The sequence below is a fragment of the Echinops telfairi genome, unplaced genomic scaffold (genome assembly GCF_000313985.2).
Source record: "Echinops telfairi isolate 266 unplaced genomic scaffold, ASM31398v2 ScPeMD7_7458;HRSCAF=8496, whole genome shotgun sequence".
Lineage (NCBI taxonomy): Eukaryota > Metazoa > Chordata > Mammalia > Afrosoricida > Tenrecidae > Echinops > Echinops telfairi.
In genome coordinates this window covers 47040311-47057965 of record NW_022111358.1, presented here as the reverse complement: position 1 = coordinate 47057965, position 17655 = coordinate 47040311, and the positions used below count along the sequence as shown (strand labels likewise).

The 17655-nt window shown below is 56.0% G+C and overlaps 2 protein-coding genes and 1 long non-coding RNA gene across 5 annotated transcripts; 2 read left to right on the top strand and 1 right to left on the bottom strand.

Annotated features, from left to right (window-relative positions):
- The first annotated feature begins 6 nt into the window (after nucleotides 1-6).
- On the top strand, nucleotides 7-2133 carry LOC101655565. The gene is made up of 2 exons (XR_006680951.1): nucleotides 7-102; nucleotides 331-2133. It is a non-coding gene; the product is annotated as an uncharacterized LOC101655565 (long non-coding RNA).
- Nucleotides 2134-2301: 168 nt separating this feature from the next.
- METTL23 (methyltransferase like 23) lies at nucleotides 2302-5785 on the bottom strand. Of its 3 annotated transcripts, none has more exons than XM_004709270.2 (5): nucleotides 5638-5785; nucleotides 3619-3723; nucleotides 2864-3101; nucleotides 2706-2790; nucleotides 2302-2618 (listed from the first exon to the last, which is right to left on the bottom strand). In XM_004709270.2, the coding sequence occupies exons 2-5, from the start codon at nucleotides 3700-3702 to the stop codon at nucleotides 2408-2410; spliced, it is 618 nt and encodes a 205-aa protein (XP_004709327.1). In that variant the 5' UTR covers nucleotides 3703-3723; nucleotides 5638-5785; the 3' UTR covers nucleotides 2302-2407. The 3 variants fall into 3 exon arrangements, with proteins under 3 accessions (XP_004709327.1, XP_045155676.1, XP_045155677.1); XM_045299741.1 differs by lacking the exon at nucleotides 5638-5785 and adding an exon at nucleotides 3879-3985; XM_045299742.1 differs by lacking the exon at nucleotides 5638-5785 and having other exon boundaries at nucleotides 3636-3707.
- Nucleotides 5786-6363: 578 nt separating this feature from the next.
- On the top strand, nucleotides 6364-14470 carry JMJD6 (jumonji domain containing 6, arginine demethylase and lysine hydroxylase). Its single transcript, XM_004709123.2, has 7 exons — nucleotides 6364-6535; nucleotides 6965-7353; nucleotides 8759-9045; nucleotides 10378-10513; nucleotides 11721-11859; nucleotides 12836-12963; nucleotides 13957-14470. The coding sequence occupies exons 1-7, from the start codon at nucleotides 6407-6409 to the stop codon at nucleotides 13991-13993; spliced, it is 1245 nt and encodes a 414-aa protein (XP_004709180.1). The 5' UTR covers nucleotides 6364-6406; the 3' UTR covers nucleotides 13994-14470.
- Nucleotides 14471-17655: the final 3185 nt, after the last annotated feature.

Genomic DNA, 17655 nt, shown 5'->3' with positions numbered 1-17655 from the left:
GCCCGCCGCCCGTGTCCAAGAGGGAGTCCAAGTCCAGATCGCGCTCCAAGAGCCCCCCCAAGTCCCCGGAAGAGGAAGGAGCCGTGTCCTCTTAAAACAATGGTAATGGCGGCCGGCACGCGGCGCACCGCGCCTAGGCGTCGGGGGCGGAGGGGCGCTGGGCGAGGGGACAGGAGGCGGGGTCTGCAGGGCAGGCAGGCAGCGGTGGCGAGAGACGAGGAAGGCAGGCAGCGATGGTAATGGCGGTGTCGTGAACTGTTTTGAGACCTATGAATGACAATGACTCTTTCTTGCTGTTCTTACCCAACGTCTGCATTTTCCCCTTTAAAGCTGCGGTCTCCTGTTTGCTAAAAGAATATTGGCCAGTATTGCAGATTTTAACTGATTTGGCTGATCCTCCAGGGACCAGTTTCTGTGGGCGTGTGTTGGAGCAGGTTTGTCTTTGAACGTTAAAGATGCACTATCCTCGGAGCGAGAGCGCTCGGTCCAACTAGTGCCCCGGCGGGGACATGGCGAGGCTAGAGGATATGGCAAAGGCATTGCAATACGGCACTGCACGGTACACTTTTGGAAAGCCCCCAGAGGAGCTCGGCAGGTATTGCCCTGGGTGGGGAGAGGATAGTGTGTCTTTAACTTGCACATCCCTTTAATGTTCTTTTTTGCGAGGAAAGGGCCCTGAGTAGCTCAGGTGTTGTAAAGCAGTAGTTCCTCTCACTTGCCAAGCAGATCCTTTTACAAACTCAAGATGTGCCATCCAATATAAGCCAATTTTTCTGATTTCGAGGTTTTTTGTTTTGAAATACAGCCCTTTCCCACCTTTTTTCTTTTTCTCCCTTTATCTTTTGAAAAAGTAATGAAACCTTGGCGAACCCAACTCCAACTTGTAGATGCTGATGGTAGCCATTGAAAATGGCCCTAATTGGGCTGTAAAAAGCTGACAGTGGCTGGGTGGAACCTTACCTTAATGTACTTGTTTCACCAGAGCCTTAATGAATGCCTGAAGTTCTTGCCTGGCTTTCAAACCACGGGCATTGTGGTGACACCCCTCGGGAAGGAAGAGATGCTGAACTGATTTCTTTTCAAATCTAGATGTACCAGCAAGCAACATAATGGAGGACTTGGGGAGAAAGGACCACACGTACTCAGTCCATCGAAGAAGAGTTCTTGGAACAAGCAACTGGCTATTGAAAAGGTTATTTTGTAACATTTGTCTAACTTTTTATTTGTTTTGAGCTTGGCCTCAGGTGGCAGGCTTCATTTTATGTGCCATTGTGTTGCTGTTATTCAAATTTCTTGTAATTTAGTGAGGTGAACGACTTCAGATTTCATTATTGGCTTGGATATTTAAGGTAAAATTTCATTTGTTATCTAGTGCTGACTTTTTTTTGTTTGAAATTAAACAGATTGATAACTAATTTGTGGCTCCTGATGTTTAAGGAAACGTGTGCTGAATAGCCTAAAGCTGTCAAGATTTGACTCAACAATGCCTTCATTCCTTAAAATTAAAAAAAAAAAAACCGACAAAAGTTGGTGTAATTTGCATATGCTATTTACCCTGACCTAAATGGTAATCTGAACCCAAATTTGTGTAAAGACTTTTCAGGTGAAAAGACATGATATTTTGGAATGACTGTTTACCAAACACCATTCTAATCTCTTCTCTTATGTATTTTTGTGCACTAGGCGCAGTTGTGTAGCAGTTGAGTAATGCTGGTTAGCTGTTAAGGTGGCGTGTTGCAGTGCAGAGTGCTTGGCTGTTTCCTGTTTTCTCCTGGGGGCTCCTGTGTAAAGCTGCCTTGTCGTGCAGAAACAAATGGCTGTCCAGTTTATTATAATGCCTGACAACTGCACTTCCAGTCACCCGGGCCTTGCATATAAGTAACGGAGCATACAGTGAGCACATCTAGCTGATGATAAATGCACATTTTTTCCCTTCTTGCCCCACTCCCCAAAATGGTCAAATCCAATCATCTTCATGTATCAAATGTGGAAAAATGTTAAGGAAGCAAATGGTTTGTAACTTTGTAAGTACTTATAACATGGTGTATCTTTTCACGTATGAACATTCTGTATTATAACCATTGTTTCTGTAGTTTAATTAAAACGTTTTCTTGGTGTTAGCTTTTCTCAGAATGTGTCTCGCTCTCTTTTTTCCCCATCCCAGTTTGCATGACCTCCCTTTTGAAGCCCATTCACTGGCCAGAAATGGAAATGCCAGTTGAGCAACCATTATCCCCTGGAGTCAGTGCTGTGTACCCACCCTTCCATTTCATGTCCAACACAATGAGGGATGGCTCCAAAGGTTTTTCAAATTGGGTATTTTAATTTTTGCTCAAATGTTTTAACTATCTGAGTGGTGGTAAAATCAAATAGGACAACAGATCCAACCATTAGGAAACGGCCGTGTTTACACTCTGGTTGGTGTTTTGACTGTCCCAGCATAGACGGCTCCTGTAGGACTTTGGCCTCGGAGGGAGATGGTCAGCATTTCCACAGTATGTCTCCCTGGGAGGTCAGATTCTGCGATCTCTCCTCTGTCTGCGTCAAAGGTTTCCAGAGGAATGTGGGTGCACTTCATGTCCCACTTGTACAGCAAAGCTTCAAGGGACCAGTCTGCACTAAAACAAGTATACTCCAAAAGTTTATTGGTTTGCTTCAGATCCCTTAAAACTAAGAACTGCTTAAGAGAAGATGTTCTGGCTCACCTTCTAACCTGGTAGGTGGACCAGAACTGGAGCATCGGATTCTTCTCCATCAGAAAGTACACAGTCATTAAAATGGGTTCAAAATCTGTGGGGAGAGGACTGTTAAAAATCTATTCAAACTACCATCAGATAACCTTTGAGAAGAGCAAAATGTTTACCTTCTGGCTCAAAAAAAACATCAGATGCAAGAATGATATCTTGTGGAGGTAGAGCTAGAAGGTCAGGAGATGCATGACCCCATGTCAGCCCTACCACTGAGATCTGTGGCAGGTTATTCATTTGGCAGCTCTGCTGACATACATCCAAGCAATGCGGGAGTAAGGAGCTGTCCGACAGTGTTACTTTAGCACCACATTTTGCAGCCAAGATTCCTGGCAGGCTCACCCCGGCTCCAATCTAAAAATTAAGTATGGCATTTCAGAGGTATATACAGAATTTCAGAATCCTAGGTGGGTTTGTAGCAAGTTGGCACGGGAGGAAGTACCGGTTGGGCTTGTCATCAACACAAGAAAGCTTGGACTTTATATCCCCGTTATGTACAAGGATTGTGTTTGCGGTGGGTGTTAGATCAGCATGACTAGACTGCAAATAGCCCAGTTGTCACTGAGCATCCAAGGACCGACTACATTAATGGCTGTTTTGAGCTTAGAGCTTGAGTCTTCATGGGTGATTATGCTAATCCAGTCAGCCTTGTAAGAACAAGCCACTAGGTAAGGAGGCTGAAGGTACAGCTATCAATAAGCTGTCTTGATAACTTTGGGGGCAGAAGGTCCTTAGCACTCAGATGAATGGGTGAGAAAGCCTAGGAGATAACATTTACCTTTATATAAACACATTGAGGAGGTAGGGCACATTCGTGAGACTTGGACTAACCTGAATGTTACCTAGGATTTTGGAGTGGGACTGCTTTTACCTCTAACACTGCTTTGCCTGGGAGAGAGGATCTGTGAAACCACAGGTACTGGGCCAGGACCACAGCACAGGGCCAAACATACATTCCATATTCAGGATGCAGAACCTGTGAAGAGAAGTTTTGTTTGCCATAAATACTGCCTGTAAGTTTACGAGTGCCGGACACGATCTGTTCTAAAAAACGGCAGCCCCTCATCCCAGTCGGCCTAATAATGTGTTGAGTGCTTCTGGGCTACCCCTTCCACTTGAGTTGCATAGTACCTGGAGCCTTAAAAGCTTTCAATTGGCCATCCAAGGCCTCAGGAAGAGTTAGGAGTAGGATATGGCTGTCATTCAAACTCAGTCTTCAAGTCGATTCTCGTGTCGACCTTGTAAACAACAGAACCACCCCTGTGAGTTACGGAGACTTTACAGAAGCAGCCAGCCAGCCACATCTTTCTCTTGGAGCAGCTGGTGGATTCAAACTGCTGTCCTTGCGGTTAGCCCACTGTATAACCGTATCGCCGGGGTTTCCACAGGTAGCCATCCCAATCAGTGTGTGCTACTTAATCCAAGAAAGACATGAACATGGCTCAAATGGGTAAATGCTTTTAGCTGCTGAAAGGCTGGTGGCACAAGTCCACCCAGAGGCTACTGAGGAGAAAGGCCTGGTGATCAACCTGGACATTCTGACACTGGAGGACTTTCAGCCTGGGCCTAATTTGGGATGATTGTAGAAAACAATGGGGGACCTAGGAAGATTTCCCAGGAGAGGTCCAAATGCTGTCAAATCCTAAAGTTGGGCAGTGCACAATGCTGCTGAATCATCAGTGTGGGGCTTGGGGAGGTCACCACACAGCTCACCCTTTGGCAGTGGGTTCCCACTCCAGGCCTGTCATTTCCTGGGTATGTGCTCTTGCACAAACTCCATTTCCTCAGTGGCTAAAGACTCAGGAGGAGTGGAAGACTGAGTGCAGAGCACTTCATAGAACCAGGCACAAAGGAGGCACTCGGGAGTCCATGATCACTCAACGGAAACACTGCCAAGCCTTTCTGAAGCAAAGTGCGGCCTTGGGGCGGACGGTGTTAGGAAAGGAAGGTGAAGTTCAGAAGCCCAGATTAGAAGGACTTCCTTATGCTGTCCTGGAGGTTCAGAACTCTGAACTTTGATCCCCTCAACCAAAACCAAATGCCTAAAACACGCTGGCACTTAGCTCTACGGGTAGGCATAGTGTGAACAAGACCTGTCCTGCTGGGGCATCCATTCCAGTGGATTTCAAGAGCCTGAAAGGAATCTGCCAAGAGGAGGGGGTTGGGTGGCTGAGTGTAGACAGAAGGGGCTTCCATTCTCCCTGGAAGTAATCTGGGAAGTAAACCGAAAGGATGTTTCAACATGAAGGCTTTGGAGACTCAGAAATGGATTCCACTCAGCCTTTTAACTTCTCAAGTGGTTCTTCATTAAAATGGGACTAACAGCTCGGAACACCTGTGAGGATGGCTCAGGGCTGGGCAGTGTTTCCTCCTGTTGTGCATATAAAGTCGGTGTGGGTGGGAACCGACTCTGTCACCTGCCAGCAGCAGCTACCTCAAGGGTAATCAGACTGCAATGTGAAAGTGCCTATGCGATTACCACGGACAATGCCGTGACAGCCAGGAGCTCAGAGTGAGCACTGGCTCGGGAAACTATTCAGGCAGTGTGGGTCTCAAAACTTTCCCTGCACGGTGACGGGAGTAGAAAGTCCAGTCTTTCTCCCGCGGAGCTGACGGTGGTTTTGAACGGCCAACCAAGAGGGTCACAGCTAACGTGTAACCACTACACTACCGGGGCTCCCCAAGAAAACATTTAGGTGTCCAGAACGCCACTTTTCTGGCAGGGTCCCAAAGGGCTTCCAACCAATCCTTTCTGCTCTGTGGTCCGACGCAGAAGACGCGGCAGAAAATCTTGCCCCATGCACCCCTGCAAACAACCCCACTCCCCTCTGCTCTGAGCCGTCCCAGCCTCGGCCGCTCTGCAGAAGCAGCCTCGATCCGGACCAAGTACCTGCGGGACGTGGACCTCCAGCGCGGCCCCCTCGGATCCTGGGCCACGATCCTCCGAGAACCGAAAGCGCTGGGTGCGGACCACATGCCCCCGGAGGCCTGGCTCCCCGGGAGGGGCGTCGCTGCCCACCGCCGAGACGACAGGGGGCGGCGGACGGCGCCAGGCCTCCAGCGTGCGAATCTGCGAGCCCGCGCGGGGCCGTCACGCCGGCGCCACGTGGCCCTCCGCGGGTCCCGCCTACTCGCGACAGCCGGGCGACAAGAAAACCCCCACGTGGGCGCGGGGGGCGCGAAGGACAAACCCAAGGAAGCCAACGGAGACACAGAGAGAAAAGGAAGGCGGGCACTCCGGAGCCACCCGGAAACGGGGGCCGAAACAGGAAGTGACGACACCGGAAGCCGTCGCGGAAGGCGTGGCGCATGTGCGCCGGCTGCGGGCGCGGCTGCCCGCCCGCCAGGACCTTCTCAAGATGGCGGGGGCGCGGGCGGCTGAGGGCGGTTCTGCAGGCGCGGAGGCCAATGGATAATCGCGGCAGGCTCGTCGGGCGGGGAAGACGGCGCCACGCGCCCAACCAGAGGCTGGGGAGGTGGTTAGGGAGTGAATTTTCTGGAAGGCTACTTTAAAGGCGCCGGCCCAGCGCGAAGGGCATTTGCGGGCCGCTATCTCCGCTGGGGGCCGGCGGGCGGCGGGGCGGGTGGGGTTGCCCTGGTGGCAGGAAGCGAGCTGCGCCCGAGGTCGCCGCGGAACCAGCTGGCGGTGACCCCTCAGGATGAACCACAAAAGCAAGAAGCGGATCCGCGAGGCCAAGCGGAGTGCGCGGCCGGAACTGAAGGATGCGCTGGACTGGACCCGGCACAACTACTACGAGAGCTTCTCGCTCAACCCGGCGGCCGTGGCGGTGAGCGGGCCGCGCACGCGGGGCCGGGCGGGAGCATCGGGCGGCCGTGCCCTCCCCTGCGGCCCGGCGCGTCCGGAGCGAGGCACCCGCCCCGCCGATCGGGGACACCCGGCGCCGGGCCTTCCTCCTCCGGGCCGCAGACGCTCGCTTCGCCTGCCGGGCCGGCTGCAGTCCCACGCGTTGGGCGCCGCTAACCAGGTGGCCCTTCACCCAGGTGCCCCACGGGAGGCCGGGCCCAAGGGAGCTCGCGGGTGGGCCATTTAGAGAAGCTCCCCGAACCTGGCGGGGTGGCGCAGAGTGCAACGTGCTCCCCGCACGTGGGCCTGCCCATCGCCCGAATCTCCGGCGGAGTCCGAACCAGAATCCCGCTCCCCAGGTGCGCCCTGGCTAGGTGGCCCCTTTAACTGGTCGGGCCTCTTCTTCCCGCAGGACAACGTGGAAAGAGCAGACGCGTTGCAGCTGTCGGTGGACGAATTTGTGGAGCGCTATGAGAGACCCTATAAGCCTGTGGTTCTGCTGAATGCCCAAGAGGGCTGGTCTGCCCAGGAGAAGTGGACTCTGGAGCGCCTCAAAAGGAAATACCGGAACCAGAAGTTCAAGTGTGGCGAGGATAACGATGGCTACTCGGTGAAGATGAAGATGAAATACTACATCGAGTACCTGGAGAGCACCAGGGACGACAGCCCCCTGTACATCTTTGACAGCAGCTATGGCGAACACCCCAAGAGAAGGAAACTTCTGGAAGACTACAAGGTGCCCAAGTTTTTCACCGATGACCTGTTCCAGTACGCGGGGGAGAAGCGCAGGCCCCCGTACAGGTGAGGCGCCTGCAGCTGTGAGGGTTAAAATCTCACGGGCCGTACCCCAGCCTCTAGGTGTGTGCTTTTGTTAATTCTGTCAGCTAGCCTTTTCCCTCCCAAAACAGTAGTTCCGCTGCACGTCGAGCTCGCTTTGGGAGTTACTGGTGTCAGTCTGCCTGGTCCTCCTCCTGTGTATGTGGGGGTGGGGGGTGGGGCAGGGCAGGGTGGTGTGCTGCCTGTGCAGATTTTTATTGATACTATAATTCACATGTCATACACTTCTGTAGTTCAGCCACGTATTACAAAGAGTTGCATAATCATCACTATGTTCAGTTCCAGAACATTCTACTTTCTCTTGTGCTCGCTGGTATTCCTCATTTCCCGTCACCTCCCCTCCGGTACCTCCAATAAGCCATAAACGCAATTACTGTCTCCGTAGATCTGCTTTCACATATGTGTATAGATAGATGGACAGATAGGTCTTATCTCTCTGGGTGCTTTGATCATACCACCAAAGTGGAACCACTGGTGTTTCAGGGGCCTTTATTCATTGAACCCCCCCCCTGCAAAAGTGTGTCCCGGGGGTCACCCAGCCGACTAAGCTTTATCCCCAGAGGATACCCACTCATTCTGTAAGCACCCAAAGCCCACTGTCATCCCCTCGAAACCCATCTGTGACTTTCCCTTTTATCGCTTACTGTTCCCTCCGAGCACGGGTCGTGCGGTGTCTCCAGGCCAGAGTCTGCCTCGTCTCTGAAAGGAGGCTGAAAAGATCGTGGTCCTTGCCCAGGAAGCAGCCACTGGCTGACTGAAACACTGGGTTAGGCCTTTGTCAACACAGGGCTTGGGGCCCAACACCCTTTGTACCCTACGTACCAGCAGCTACCCTTCTTTGCTCAGGGAGTTGTCAGATGCCAGCCCGAAGGATGGGGGCCCTGGTGATAAAGGTGCCCTCCCCTAACCCATGACCAAAATGTCTCCTTAAAGCCTCCCAGGGAATCTGTTGGTCATGGGACTGGTGGCACCCTTGTTGAAGCAGGGGGCTTCCCAACACCCAGTGGAATCAGTTCTCTTGGATAGTGTGGAGGGAGCACACTTTGCCCCCCTCTGCCTATGATTCAGAGAGCTCTTGAGGTCTGCACAGAAACACACTGAAGACTTGGCAGTCAGGCCGAGGAGTAGACTGTAACAAGGCAGCTTAACCTCCCTTTCCTTCAGGGTGACATTAGTGAAGATTAGTAAATGGGATAAAACGAAGTGATGGACAGCCGGCTCAGGGTCCAGAGTGCAAAGTCAGTGGTTGAGCTGCTTTCTGAAGCCTCTTAGGGTGGGCAAGGACCACTGGTGGTGGTGTGAGTGCTGATGGTTGGACACGGACAGAGCTGCCGGAGAGGAAATGACCCGTGGTGTTTCCGTGCTGCAGGTGGTTTGTGATGGGACCCCCCCGATCGGGCACAGGGATCCACATTGACCCCTTGGGCACCAGCGCCTGGAACGCCTTGGTGCAGGGCCACAAGCGCTGGTGCCTGTTCCCGACCAGCACGCCCCGGGAGCTCATCAAGGTGACCCGAGAGGAAGGGGGCAACCAGCAAGACGAAGCCATCACCTGGTTTAATGTCGTGCATCCCCGGACCCAGCTCCCAACCTGGCCGCCCGAGTTCAAGCCCTTGGAGATCTTACAGAAGCCCGGGGAGACTGTCTTCGTCCCAGGTACACCTGGACTGGAAGGAGACCCACCTGGGCTTAGGTTTCGGGCGTGTGTCCTTTTGGAGCAGACAGCTATAGAGGAATGCGAAGACCCCCTTTGCCCGCTGCCCTGCTGTGGTCTGAGCTGGCGCCCCCAGCTGGACGCTGGCATGTAGCTGTTCCTGCGGGAGCCTATGGGGCTGCCGTAACCTGACTCCAGCACCTGGGGGCTGTGGACGTGGAAAGGGTGGGCTAAGCTTTACCCCTAGAGAGTGCCGACTGTCGTTCTGTTAGCTTTCACAGCCTGCTACCTCTCCGTAGGCGCCACAGAGACCCCACGGAGGGTTTCCGAGGCTGCAGGTCTTTACAGGAGACCCAGCCTCACCAGCCTCCCTCACCAGCCAGTGGGTTTGACGTGCCGGCCCTTGCCTACCTACCTAAGCCACAGTGCCTCCGGCACTCCCCTCAGCAGGCCTTTGATGCAGTGCGGTGCTGGGTGGGTCGCATCCAGCGGTTTGGCCACCATGTCTTGTCTGTAGGTTTGCACCCCACGGAGTGTCCAAAGGTTGTCTTCTAGGGGTGGTGCCAGCTTGCCCGAAGGACCTCTGGTTGGGCCGGAGCCTCCTACCCTTTGGTTGGCAGCAGTGCCCACTAACATCTGGCTCACCCAGGGATTCCTTTCGGCCTCCCCTGTGGCCTCGAGGTAGTGCTGGCTCATGGCAACCCTGTGGGACATAGGATGGCCCTGTAGCGTTTCCTTGGGCAGAGCAGATGGCCAGGCCTTGCTGCCCTGGAGCCGCAGGATCTGAACTGCCAGCGTTTCCGGGGTCATCTGAGGACTTAACTGCTGTGCCCCCAGAGCTGAACAGGCCCGCTGCTGCTAAGTCAGCTCCAGCGCACAGCCACCCGGTGAGGCTGCAGGCCGCCCCTCCGTCGGCACCAGGGCCGTGGGAGGCAGGCACTCTCAGACCCAAAATGACGCTTCATCTTGATGTGGAAAAGTGAGGGCGTTTAAGCTGCAACTCCCCACCTCCCAGAGCTAGGCTGCCTTTGCAGTCTTGGGCAAAGACGGGGTGTCGCAGGGCTCAGCCAGCCCTCTTCTGTGCTAAGGTATTTTAGGCTCTGCCGGGACACGGGGACCAGTCCTTGACTGGCGGCCACGGCCAGGCCACAAGCGAACTTCCCTTGGAAGGCCGAGACCCTCTGCAAGTGCCCTGAGTGGAGGCATGGTTGTGAGCTGCCCGCTGCCCCGCCGCCCCCCCCAGCAGAGTCCCGTGTGTGCAGCTGGGGGAAGGAGGGGTGACGCCTGTGTCTGGTGCTGAGCCCTGATTACCTGCCACCTGTGTTGGGTTTCAGGAGGCTGGTGGCATGTCGTCCTCAACCTGGACACCACCATTGCCGTCACTCAGAACTTCGCCAGCAGCACCAACTTCCCCGTGGTATGGCACAAGACGGTAAGAGGGAGGCCAAAGCTATCCCGGAAGTGGTATAGGTGAGAGACCGTTCTTCCCCTCGGTTGCTTGGTTCCCACCCCCCCCCACCTCCCTGAGATCCCGGGCGCAGGCTGGTCCTCCAGCCTCCTGGGCAAGTGGGCAGGGCCCGCCTAGCCCAGAGCATGGGCCCCAGGTCTGGCTGCTGCTTCTCCGTGTTGGTCAGGCCCAGCACGTGTGTAAAACCCGCCACCAAGTGGTGGCCGCTGGGACCAGGTCTGGTTTTCTTCTGGGTGTGTACTTCGGTTTGCTGTGCCCGTGCCTGTACCCGAGCGTGCTGTGTACGCTGAACGGTGTGGTTAGGGTTCTACTTTCCTGTCCCAGAAGCACTTGAGCTCCTATCCTCAGTTCTCTGTGAGCAAGGCATCCTCCCTGGAGACTTAGCTCCTCCGTTTATCCACAGAACAGAGACAGCACGGGCAGCGGCACTGCGCGCCAGCCCCAGCCGGCCCGTGCCACTGGGTCCCAACCCTGACCTGGAGGGACCAGCTCTCGGGGTAAGAGAGGGGCTCTGGCCTGTCCAGGGCTCAGCTGCCCTGCTGAGAGGGCCAGCAGGGGTGGTGGCTTCTGCTCTCCCCAGATCCCCTCCCTCTGCCCTGTAGGCCACCTCGGGTGGTAGCTTGGCCACTCCAATGGCCTGGCCACGCAGCAGATGTCTGGCCACTGATGGCAACGGCCCTGCCCACTTAGGATCCGGAAGGGGAGGTCTGCGCTCTGAGCCCAGTTGCACTGTGTCTTGAGTAGGGGCAGGGGCTGCCCCGTGTCTGGCCCCGGTGTTGCTCAGGGACCTGATTTTCTGCTATAAACAAGTAGCCTGACTCTTGTCGTTAAGTGATGTGTTGCGGAAAGAAAGGTGTTCTGTATGGGTTTTTGTTTTCAAATCTAAGCACAATAGGGAGAGGGTTTCTTTGAAGGGGGGCGGTTCTGGGAAACAAAGGCAACCTCACAACCTGGGGGCCCATGTGCCCTCACAGTGGCTCCAGTGTGTGCGCTTGGGGGGAGGGGGGCACGCTTGCCGCCTCTCTCTCAGGAGAGCCTGCCCAGAGGCTTCTGCTCCCAGCCAGTCATGCATCCTGGCCACTGTCCTCGTGAACCGCTGCACTGGCCGTCCCGCGTGATAGGGGCCTCAGCGTGGTGTCCCAGGTGCCCTGCAGTGTGGCGCTGGTGCTGGGCTGCTCGCGGAGCTGAGGCGGCCTTCTTGCCTCTCAGGATCCTGAAGCAGGAGCACCCCGAGTTGGCAGTCCTGGCGGACTCTGTTGACCTGCAGGAGTCGACAGGCATCGCCTCCGACAGCTCCAGCGACTCGTCCAGCTCGTCCAGCTCCAGCTCGTCCGACTCGGACTCCGAGGTGAGGCCCAGGCGCCCAGCCCCTGACCGGTGGACGGGTCTGTGGGTTCCTCAAAGGCAGGCCTGGAAAGAGGAGGTACAACTTGTGTGGACATCAGGCGGCTCCCTCGGGTGTGCCAGGTTGCTTGGGGAGTTGGGCTTAGTACACAGCCCCAGTTGAACAGCCAGCACTTTGCTGTATCCGTGTTGGCCACACGGCTCAGAACCCAGGGAGATGCCATGGGAGAAGGGTCTGCTTGGGGCAGCAGAAACGCCTTTTGTTCTGGCCTGTCTCATCTCTGGAGCGTCCAGCGCCGTGCCCACTGCTGTCTGCCCGTGGCACTGGGCTGGCACGTTTTCAGGGTACTGCCTGTACAGTCTAGGAACCCTGGCAGCATGTAGTGAGTGGGTTATGAATCAGACTGCTCAGGTCAAGGTCAGCACTTCAAACCCACCAGGTGCTCCGCAGTCTCTGCTCCTGTAAGCAGTTACAGCCTGGGAAGCCCACGGGCAGGTCTGCCTGTCCTGTAGAGTCACCGTGAGTGGGGCTGGACTTGAAGGCAGGGAGTTTGGCGTTTTGACAGCAGACTATTTTGAGAGTGACTCGTGCCCCCATGTAATGGGGGATCGACCCTTCCACTAGCCAGCCACCTTGCCCGCGTGGCACCGCCTCAGCAGAGCACTGCCACCGCCTAGGGTCAGCTTGGCTTGCAGCAGCCCCGAGACTGAGCAGAACAAGTAGAATGCCCCAAGGGCTCCCAAGGCGGTGCTCTTCCCAAAGCAGGCCACCGCCTCTCTGTCCCTTCCTGGATGGGCAGGTAGGGTCCAGCTGCTGACCTTTGAGTTAGCAGCCGGGCACTTGAACCACACCTCCAAAACAAACAAACGGCTGTCATCGAGTGGGCCCCGACTCTGGCCGTGGGTTTTGACCGGTGTGCCTTGTTTTCCAAAGGAGGTGGGGTCAGGCCCTCTGACTTCCTGCCTCTCTCCGCATCCAGTGTGAGTCTGGGTCCGAGGGCGCCGGGATGGCGCACCGCCGGAAGAAGCGGAGGACGTGCGGCATGGTGGGCAACGGGGACACCGCCTCCCAGGACGATTGCGTGAGCAAGGAGCGCAGCTCCTCCAGGTGACTGCCCGGCCGCCGTCGGTGTCAAGGGACTCGGTGCAGGGTGCAGCCGGGGAGGGCCCAGGGAGGCAGCCCCGGCCTGCCTGAGCCTGAACCCACCGGGGGTGCCGAGGCGGAGCCTGAGCCCTCAATGCACGTGGCATATGACCACCCCCCACGAGCTCACACTCCCTAGCAGTAGCTCTGCTCCTGCGGCCAAAGGCAAAGACCCCCGTGACTGGTGCCAAGGAAACCTTTTACGTTATTTAATAAAAGCGAATTTCACTTTCTCTCTCTGAAATGTCTTTGCCTTGGTGAGAGCCAGAGCCTCCCCCTCGGAAACCGCCAGCAAGTCACCCTGGCCTTCTGAAGAGCTGAGCCCTGGCCCCGATGCAAGTGCTGGGGCCATGGGCTCCAGATGTTTTCTGGAGGTGCCCATAGCTCCCCACAACTGCCCCTGGTTTGACTGTCATTTGTTTGAAACCAGATTGGGTCTCAGAAAGGGAAGGCGCCAACGTCCGAGCTGGGCATCTGTTAGCAAGCACCTGCCCCGGCACGGCACGGCACAGCTTTGAGGCCAGGGCCTTGTCGCCACAGCAAGCTGGGGTGTACACGTGTGGGCCAGGCAGTGACGTCCAAGCATGTGTGCCGCTCTCGGTTGGTCCCAGGGGTCCGAAGGGCTAGGGGCTCTCTGCCTTGTGGCGCTATCCTCAGTGGTACGAGGGGAACTCTACCTGGAAACCCCTGTGGCTCCTTCAAGGGTCTTGCTTGGCCACCAGGGGCAGCCCTCAGCCCGCTTGCCATCCTCCCATTTCTCCTGGCCTCTCTCTGCTTTGAGCTGCCCCCTGGCTTTGCCTCCGAGTGTCTAGGAGCCTCTGCTGCCCTCTAAGGGCACCCTGGGAGGAAACCCTGCTGTTGACGTTGGCCTGGGATGGGTGGGGGAGGGGCTGCTCTTACCTGTTTTCTTCCAGCTCTGGTGACGCACTGATGACGGTGCTTGTATTTCCTTGGCAGGATTAGGGACACTTGCGGAAGCCGGGCCCACCCCTGAGCCAATAGAGAGGCTCCCCGAGGGGGCTCCTGTGAGTGCCGGTGGTGGCCACCCACCTGGGTTTTCACCTCTTCTGCTCCTTCCTTCTCTGTCTCCTCTGAACCGGGATAACTCTTCTCTGGCCCGGCCCTTCTCCTGTCAAGTGCTGTCCCTTCCGCACTAAGACTAGCTCACCAGCACGGAGGAGCCCTGAGGCTGACTCGGCCCAACCGCACACGGTACTGCGGTGGGGAAGGAGTGTCCAGGCCAGCTCCCGGGAGCATCTTGTTGGTGAGGAGCATCCGCAGCCACAGAGATGTCCTGGGTGGTGACCCTGCCTCGCGTGAGCTGTGCCACGTGTCCTGTCGCGCTCAGCTCACCTGGAGGCGCGTCCAACGTCAGCTGCTCGGTACTGTTCACCGTCTCCCACCGCTCCAGAGAAGCTGCTACATCTCGGGCGTTTTCCCATGATGCGGTTCATGTTTGTGTGTGGTTCTCTCAGTGGGCGTGTGGGTGGGTGGGTGGGTGAGAACACCTGGGGAGTTTTGTTTTAAGTGCAGCAGAACATAAGTTGTGGGCAGAACTGCACCGGACCACTTTGGCCCCACTCTGCCATCCAGCCACCCAGCTCCCCTGGTTACCGTGAGTGGCTGTGCCGAGTGAGCTCAGGGGGTCCTAGCCTCGGGGTCTGTGAAGAACCTTGCCATGAGCATTTGGAGGACTGATTTAGGTCCATCTCTTTGTCCTCTGGATTCACCTGCTTGCCTTAATCTATCCCTGAATTCAACTTCATTTAAATAAAGGTGGGAGGAGTCCCAGCTGGGTTGGGTGTAAGGTGGTCAGATTGGAGGTGAAGCTCGCCCTGCCGTGTCTGGAGCAGCAGAGGGGAGGGCTCCGTTGGACGTAGTGGAGTAGCCTGTGTGCCGCTTCGTGAAATAGTCCAGAGGATGGGGCCAGCCAGGCCAATCTGGGTTCCCCTTCACCCGAGCCACCATTGGCCTAAGTATAGCCTCTTCCTCCTGAAGGGCCCCCAGATGTGTGGCTGGTTGCTCAGAGAACCTCTGCCACTCTCCGAGTCAGTGCACACCCTCTCCCCTCTCCCTGCGTCTCCCTCTTGTGGCTGACTGTGCCCCACCTAGTCCTCACTGTTTGACACTCCTCAAGCTGCACGTGCTGCACATGCAGACGCTGTGGGGTCCACGCAGCTTCCCTGTTCCACATACACCATGTCGACGATGCCTGCCTCCCTCGTGGGGCCTCTGAGAGGGTCGCCTGGGCCGGCAGCTGATTGCGTGCCTCCTGAGGTTTAACGGTTTTCGTGTCATGGTCAAAAAGTTTGTTTTGTTTTTCATTTCTTTTTTTTCCAATTTTACATTAGTTTCTCCATTTCATGCCAACCACACCCCTCCCTGCTTCCATTTCCACAGACAAAAGTCTTTGCCAGCAGGGGGCATGGTGGCTCCAGTTTTCCAGCAGTAGGGTGCTGGCCAGGGGATTGGAATTTGAGAGAGCTGCCCAGTTTCCAGCTCTGGATGCTAAAGGTGGTTCCTGTGGGCCCCACCCACCATCTGATGGTCCAAGCACTTGCATACCATAGATCACATGCTGCTGTTTGGCTGCCCCCCTCCCTGTTAAAAGAACTGTGGGGTGCATTCATTTGTTCTGGCCCAGGCTAGAGGTTCACCGCCTCCCCATTGCTTGTCCACCCCCCCACCCACCCACCCCTGTTGTCCCACAAAGCTGAGAGGCAAAGTAGGGAAGAGGCGAAGCCGAATGGGAGAGCAGTGAGCTAGTGGTCAGAGCCCAGATAGGGCAGAGGGTCGGATCCACAAAAGCCCTGGTCCGAGGTGTCCACAGCAGCGTGGCCCAGGATGACATGTGGAAGTTTCTGCAGGGCTGACCCTTGGGGACAGCAGTGCCTGGGAACACCAAAGTGCAGTGTGTGGAGGGAAGGGGCGCTGCTGCGGGGATGGGGCGGGGCAGAGGGGACGGGGACAGCCAGGTCACCTGGGAGCCTTAAGAGATCACCAGTCTGGAGTGTTTGTCCTGCCACAGGTGCCCCTGGGTGGTCTAGTGGTTCTGGGACATCTTTCCGAGGACCCCCAGCACCCGTGGACACTTAAGTCCATTCTGAATCTAAGGGATGCTACAGGACAGTGTCCTAGGGTTTCATGGGCACAGCACTCAGTGAGGCTCGGACTCAGTGAGTGTGTCCCAAGCACTGCCGTGGGGAGATGCCCGTTGATGCCACATGCACACAGCAGAGCCAGATACACTGTGGCCCAAGCTGGTGGCTCCAGCTTTGTCTCATGGTTGATTCAGAACCTTGTGCCGCCTCCTGTCCACTGGAGAAGCCCCGACCTGCTGCCTGTAGGTGACAGGGTGACAACAGAGCCAGGCTGTCCTCTGCCACACTAGACTCCTACAGTTGCAGCAGAACGCTCCGAGCAGGCTCCGAGCCCTGTGACCGCCAGCTGTTTGGTGTTTTTAACTTTGACTTGGGTGAAACTTGTTTCTCATTTTAAATAAAGCAACTTGATTTGGAGATGGGCTTTTCCGCACTGTTTTATCCTGTGTCTGTTCATTTGGACCCCTCAAAAGTCCACATAATGTCCCAAAGCCCCCACCCACTCAAACACACCCATTACCATGAGATTGGTTCTTCTGATTCGTAGCCGTCCTAGAGCAGAATCAGAAGCCATGGGCTTTCTGAGGCCGCTGTTCTTACAGCAGGCAGGCTGCCACTACCGCCTCTACATCTCCCTGCTGTGCAGCAGATGCTGGGTTCAACTACTGCCCTCCCAGCAGGTGAGCAGGTAGCCACAGTGGCACCAGGGCTTCTTGCTTTAGAATATAAACCTGGTAAACGACAGGCCTTATAACCTACCCAGCCCACTGCCACCTGGTCAGTTCTGATTTGGCAGCCCGATGGAGGGTTTCCGAGGCTGTGATGGATGGCAGACAGCCCCATCTACCTCCCTTGAAGCAGCTGGTGGGTTTGAACTGCCAACTTTATGGTTGGCAGCCCAGTGCTTACCCCGGCATTGCCACCAGGGCTCCAGGGATGGGCATAATCGGGCCTAATGGTTGCCCAGAGCTAACGCCACATTTCCCTCCACGGTCAGAGGAATGTGGCCCCTCGTCCAAGTAATGGGGCATCTGAGGGCCACAGTAGTCAGGAGAAGCCTGAGGCAGCAGCTTTGCGTCTTCCTGAGGACACGCTGGACCCCAGTGGCCTCCCTGCAGATACCAAAATCCAAACTCTCCCACTGAGTCAGTTTCAACTCAGCCGGAGCCGCCCCTGTGGGTTTCCCAGACTCAACGTGTACAGCCTCATCTTTCTTCTGCAGGGTGACTGGTGGATTGGAACCATGGGCCTCAGGTCTCATGGTTAGCAGCTCAGGCCTCCCTACTACGCCACCAGGCCTCCAGTTTACCCCCAAAGTGCTGGAACTGGGGTCCTGGGTTTTCCATGTCTTAAGTCTGGTGATGACCTGTCTCAGGCTAGAGTTGGAGTTGACATTTGCCTTTGACCCAAAGCTGGTCAGAAGCCCTAGACCTCCCCCAGCCACAGGCACCTCTAGTCCAAGCAGAAAAAGCAAACAGCCTGCCATCAAGCCCGTTCATAGCGACCCTACAGGACAGGGGAACACTGCCCCTGTGGGTCCCAGGACTGTAACTCT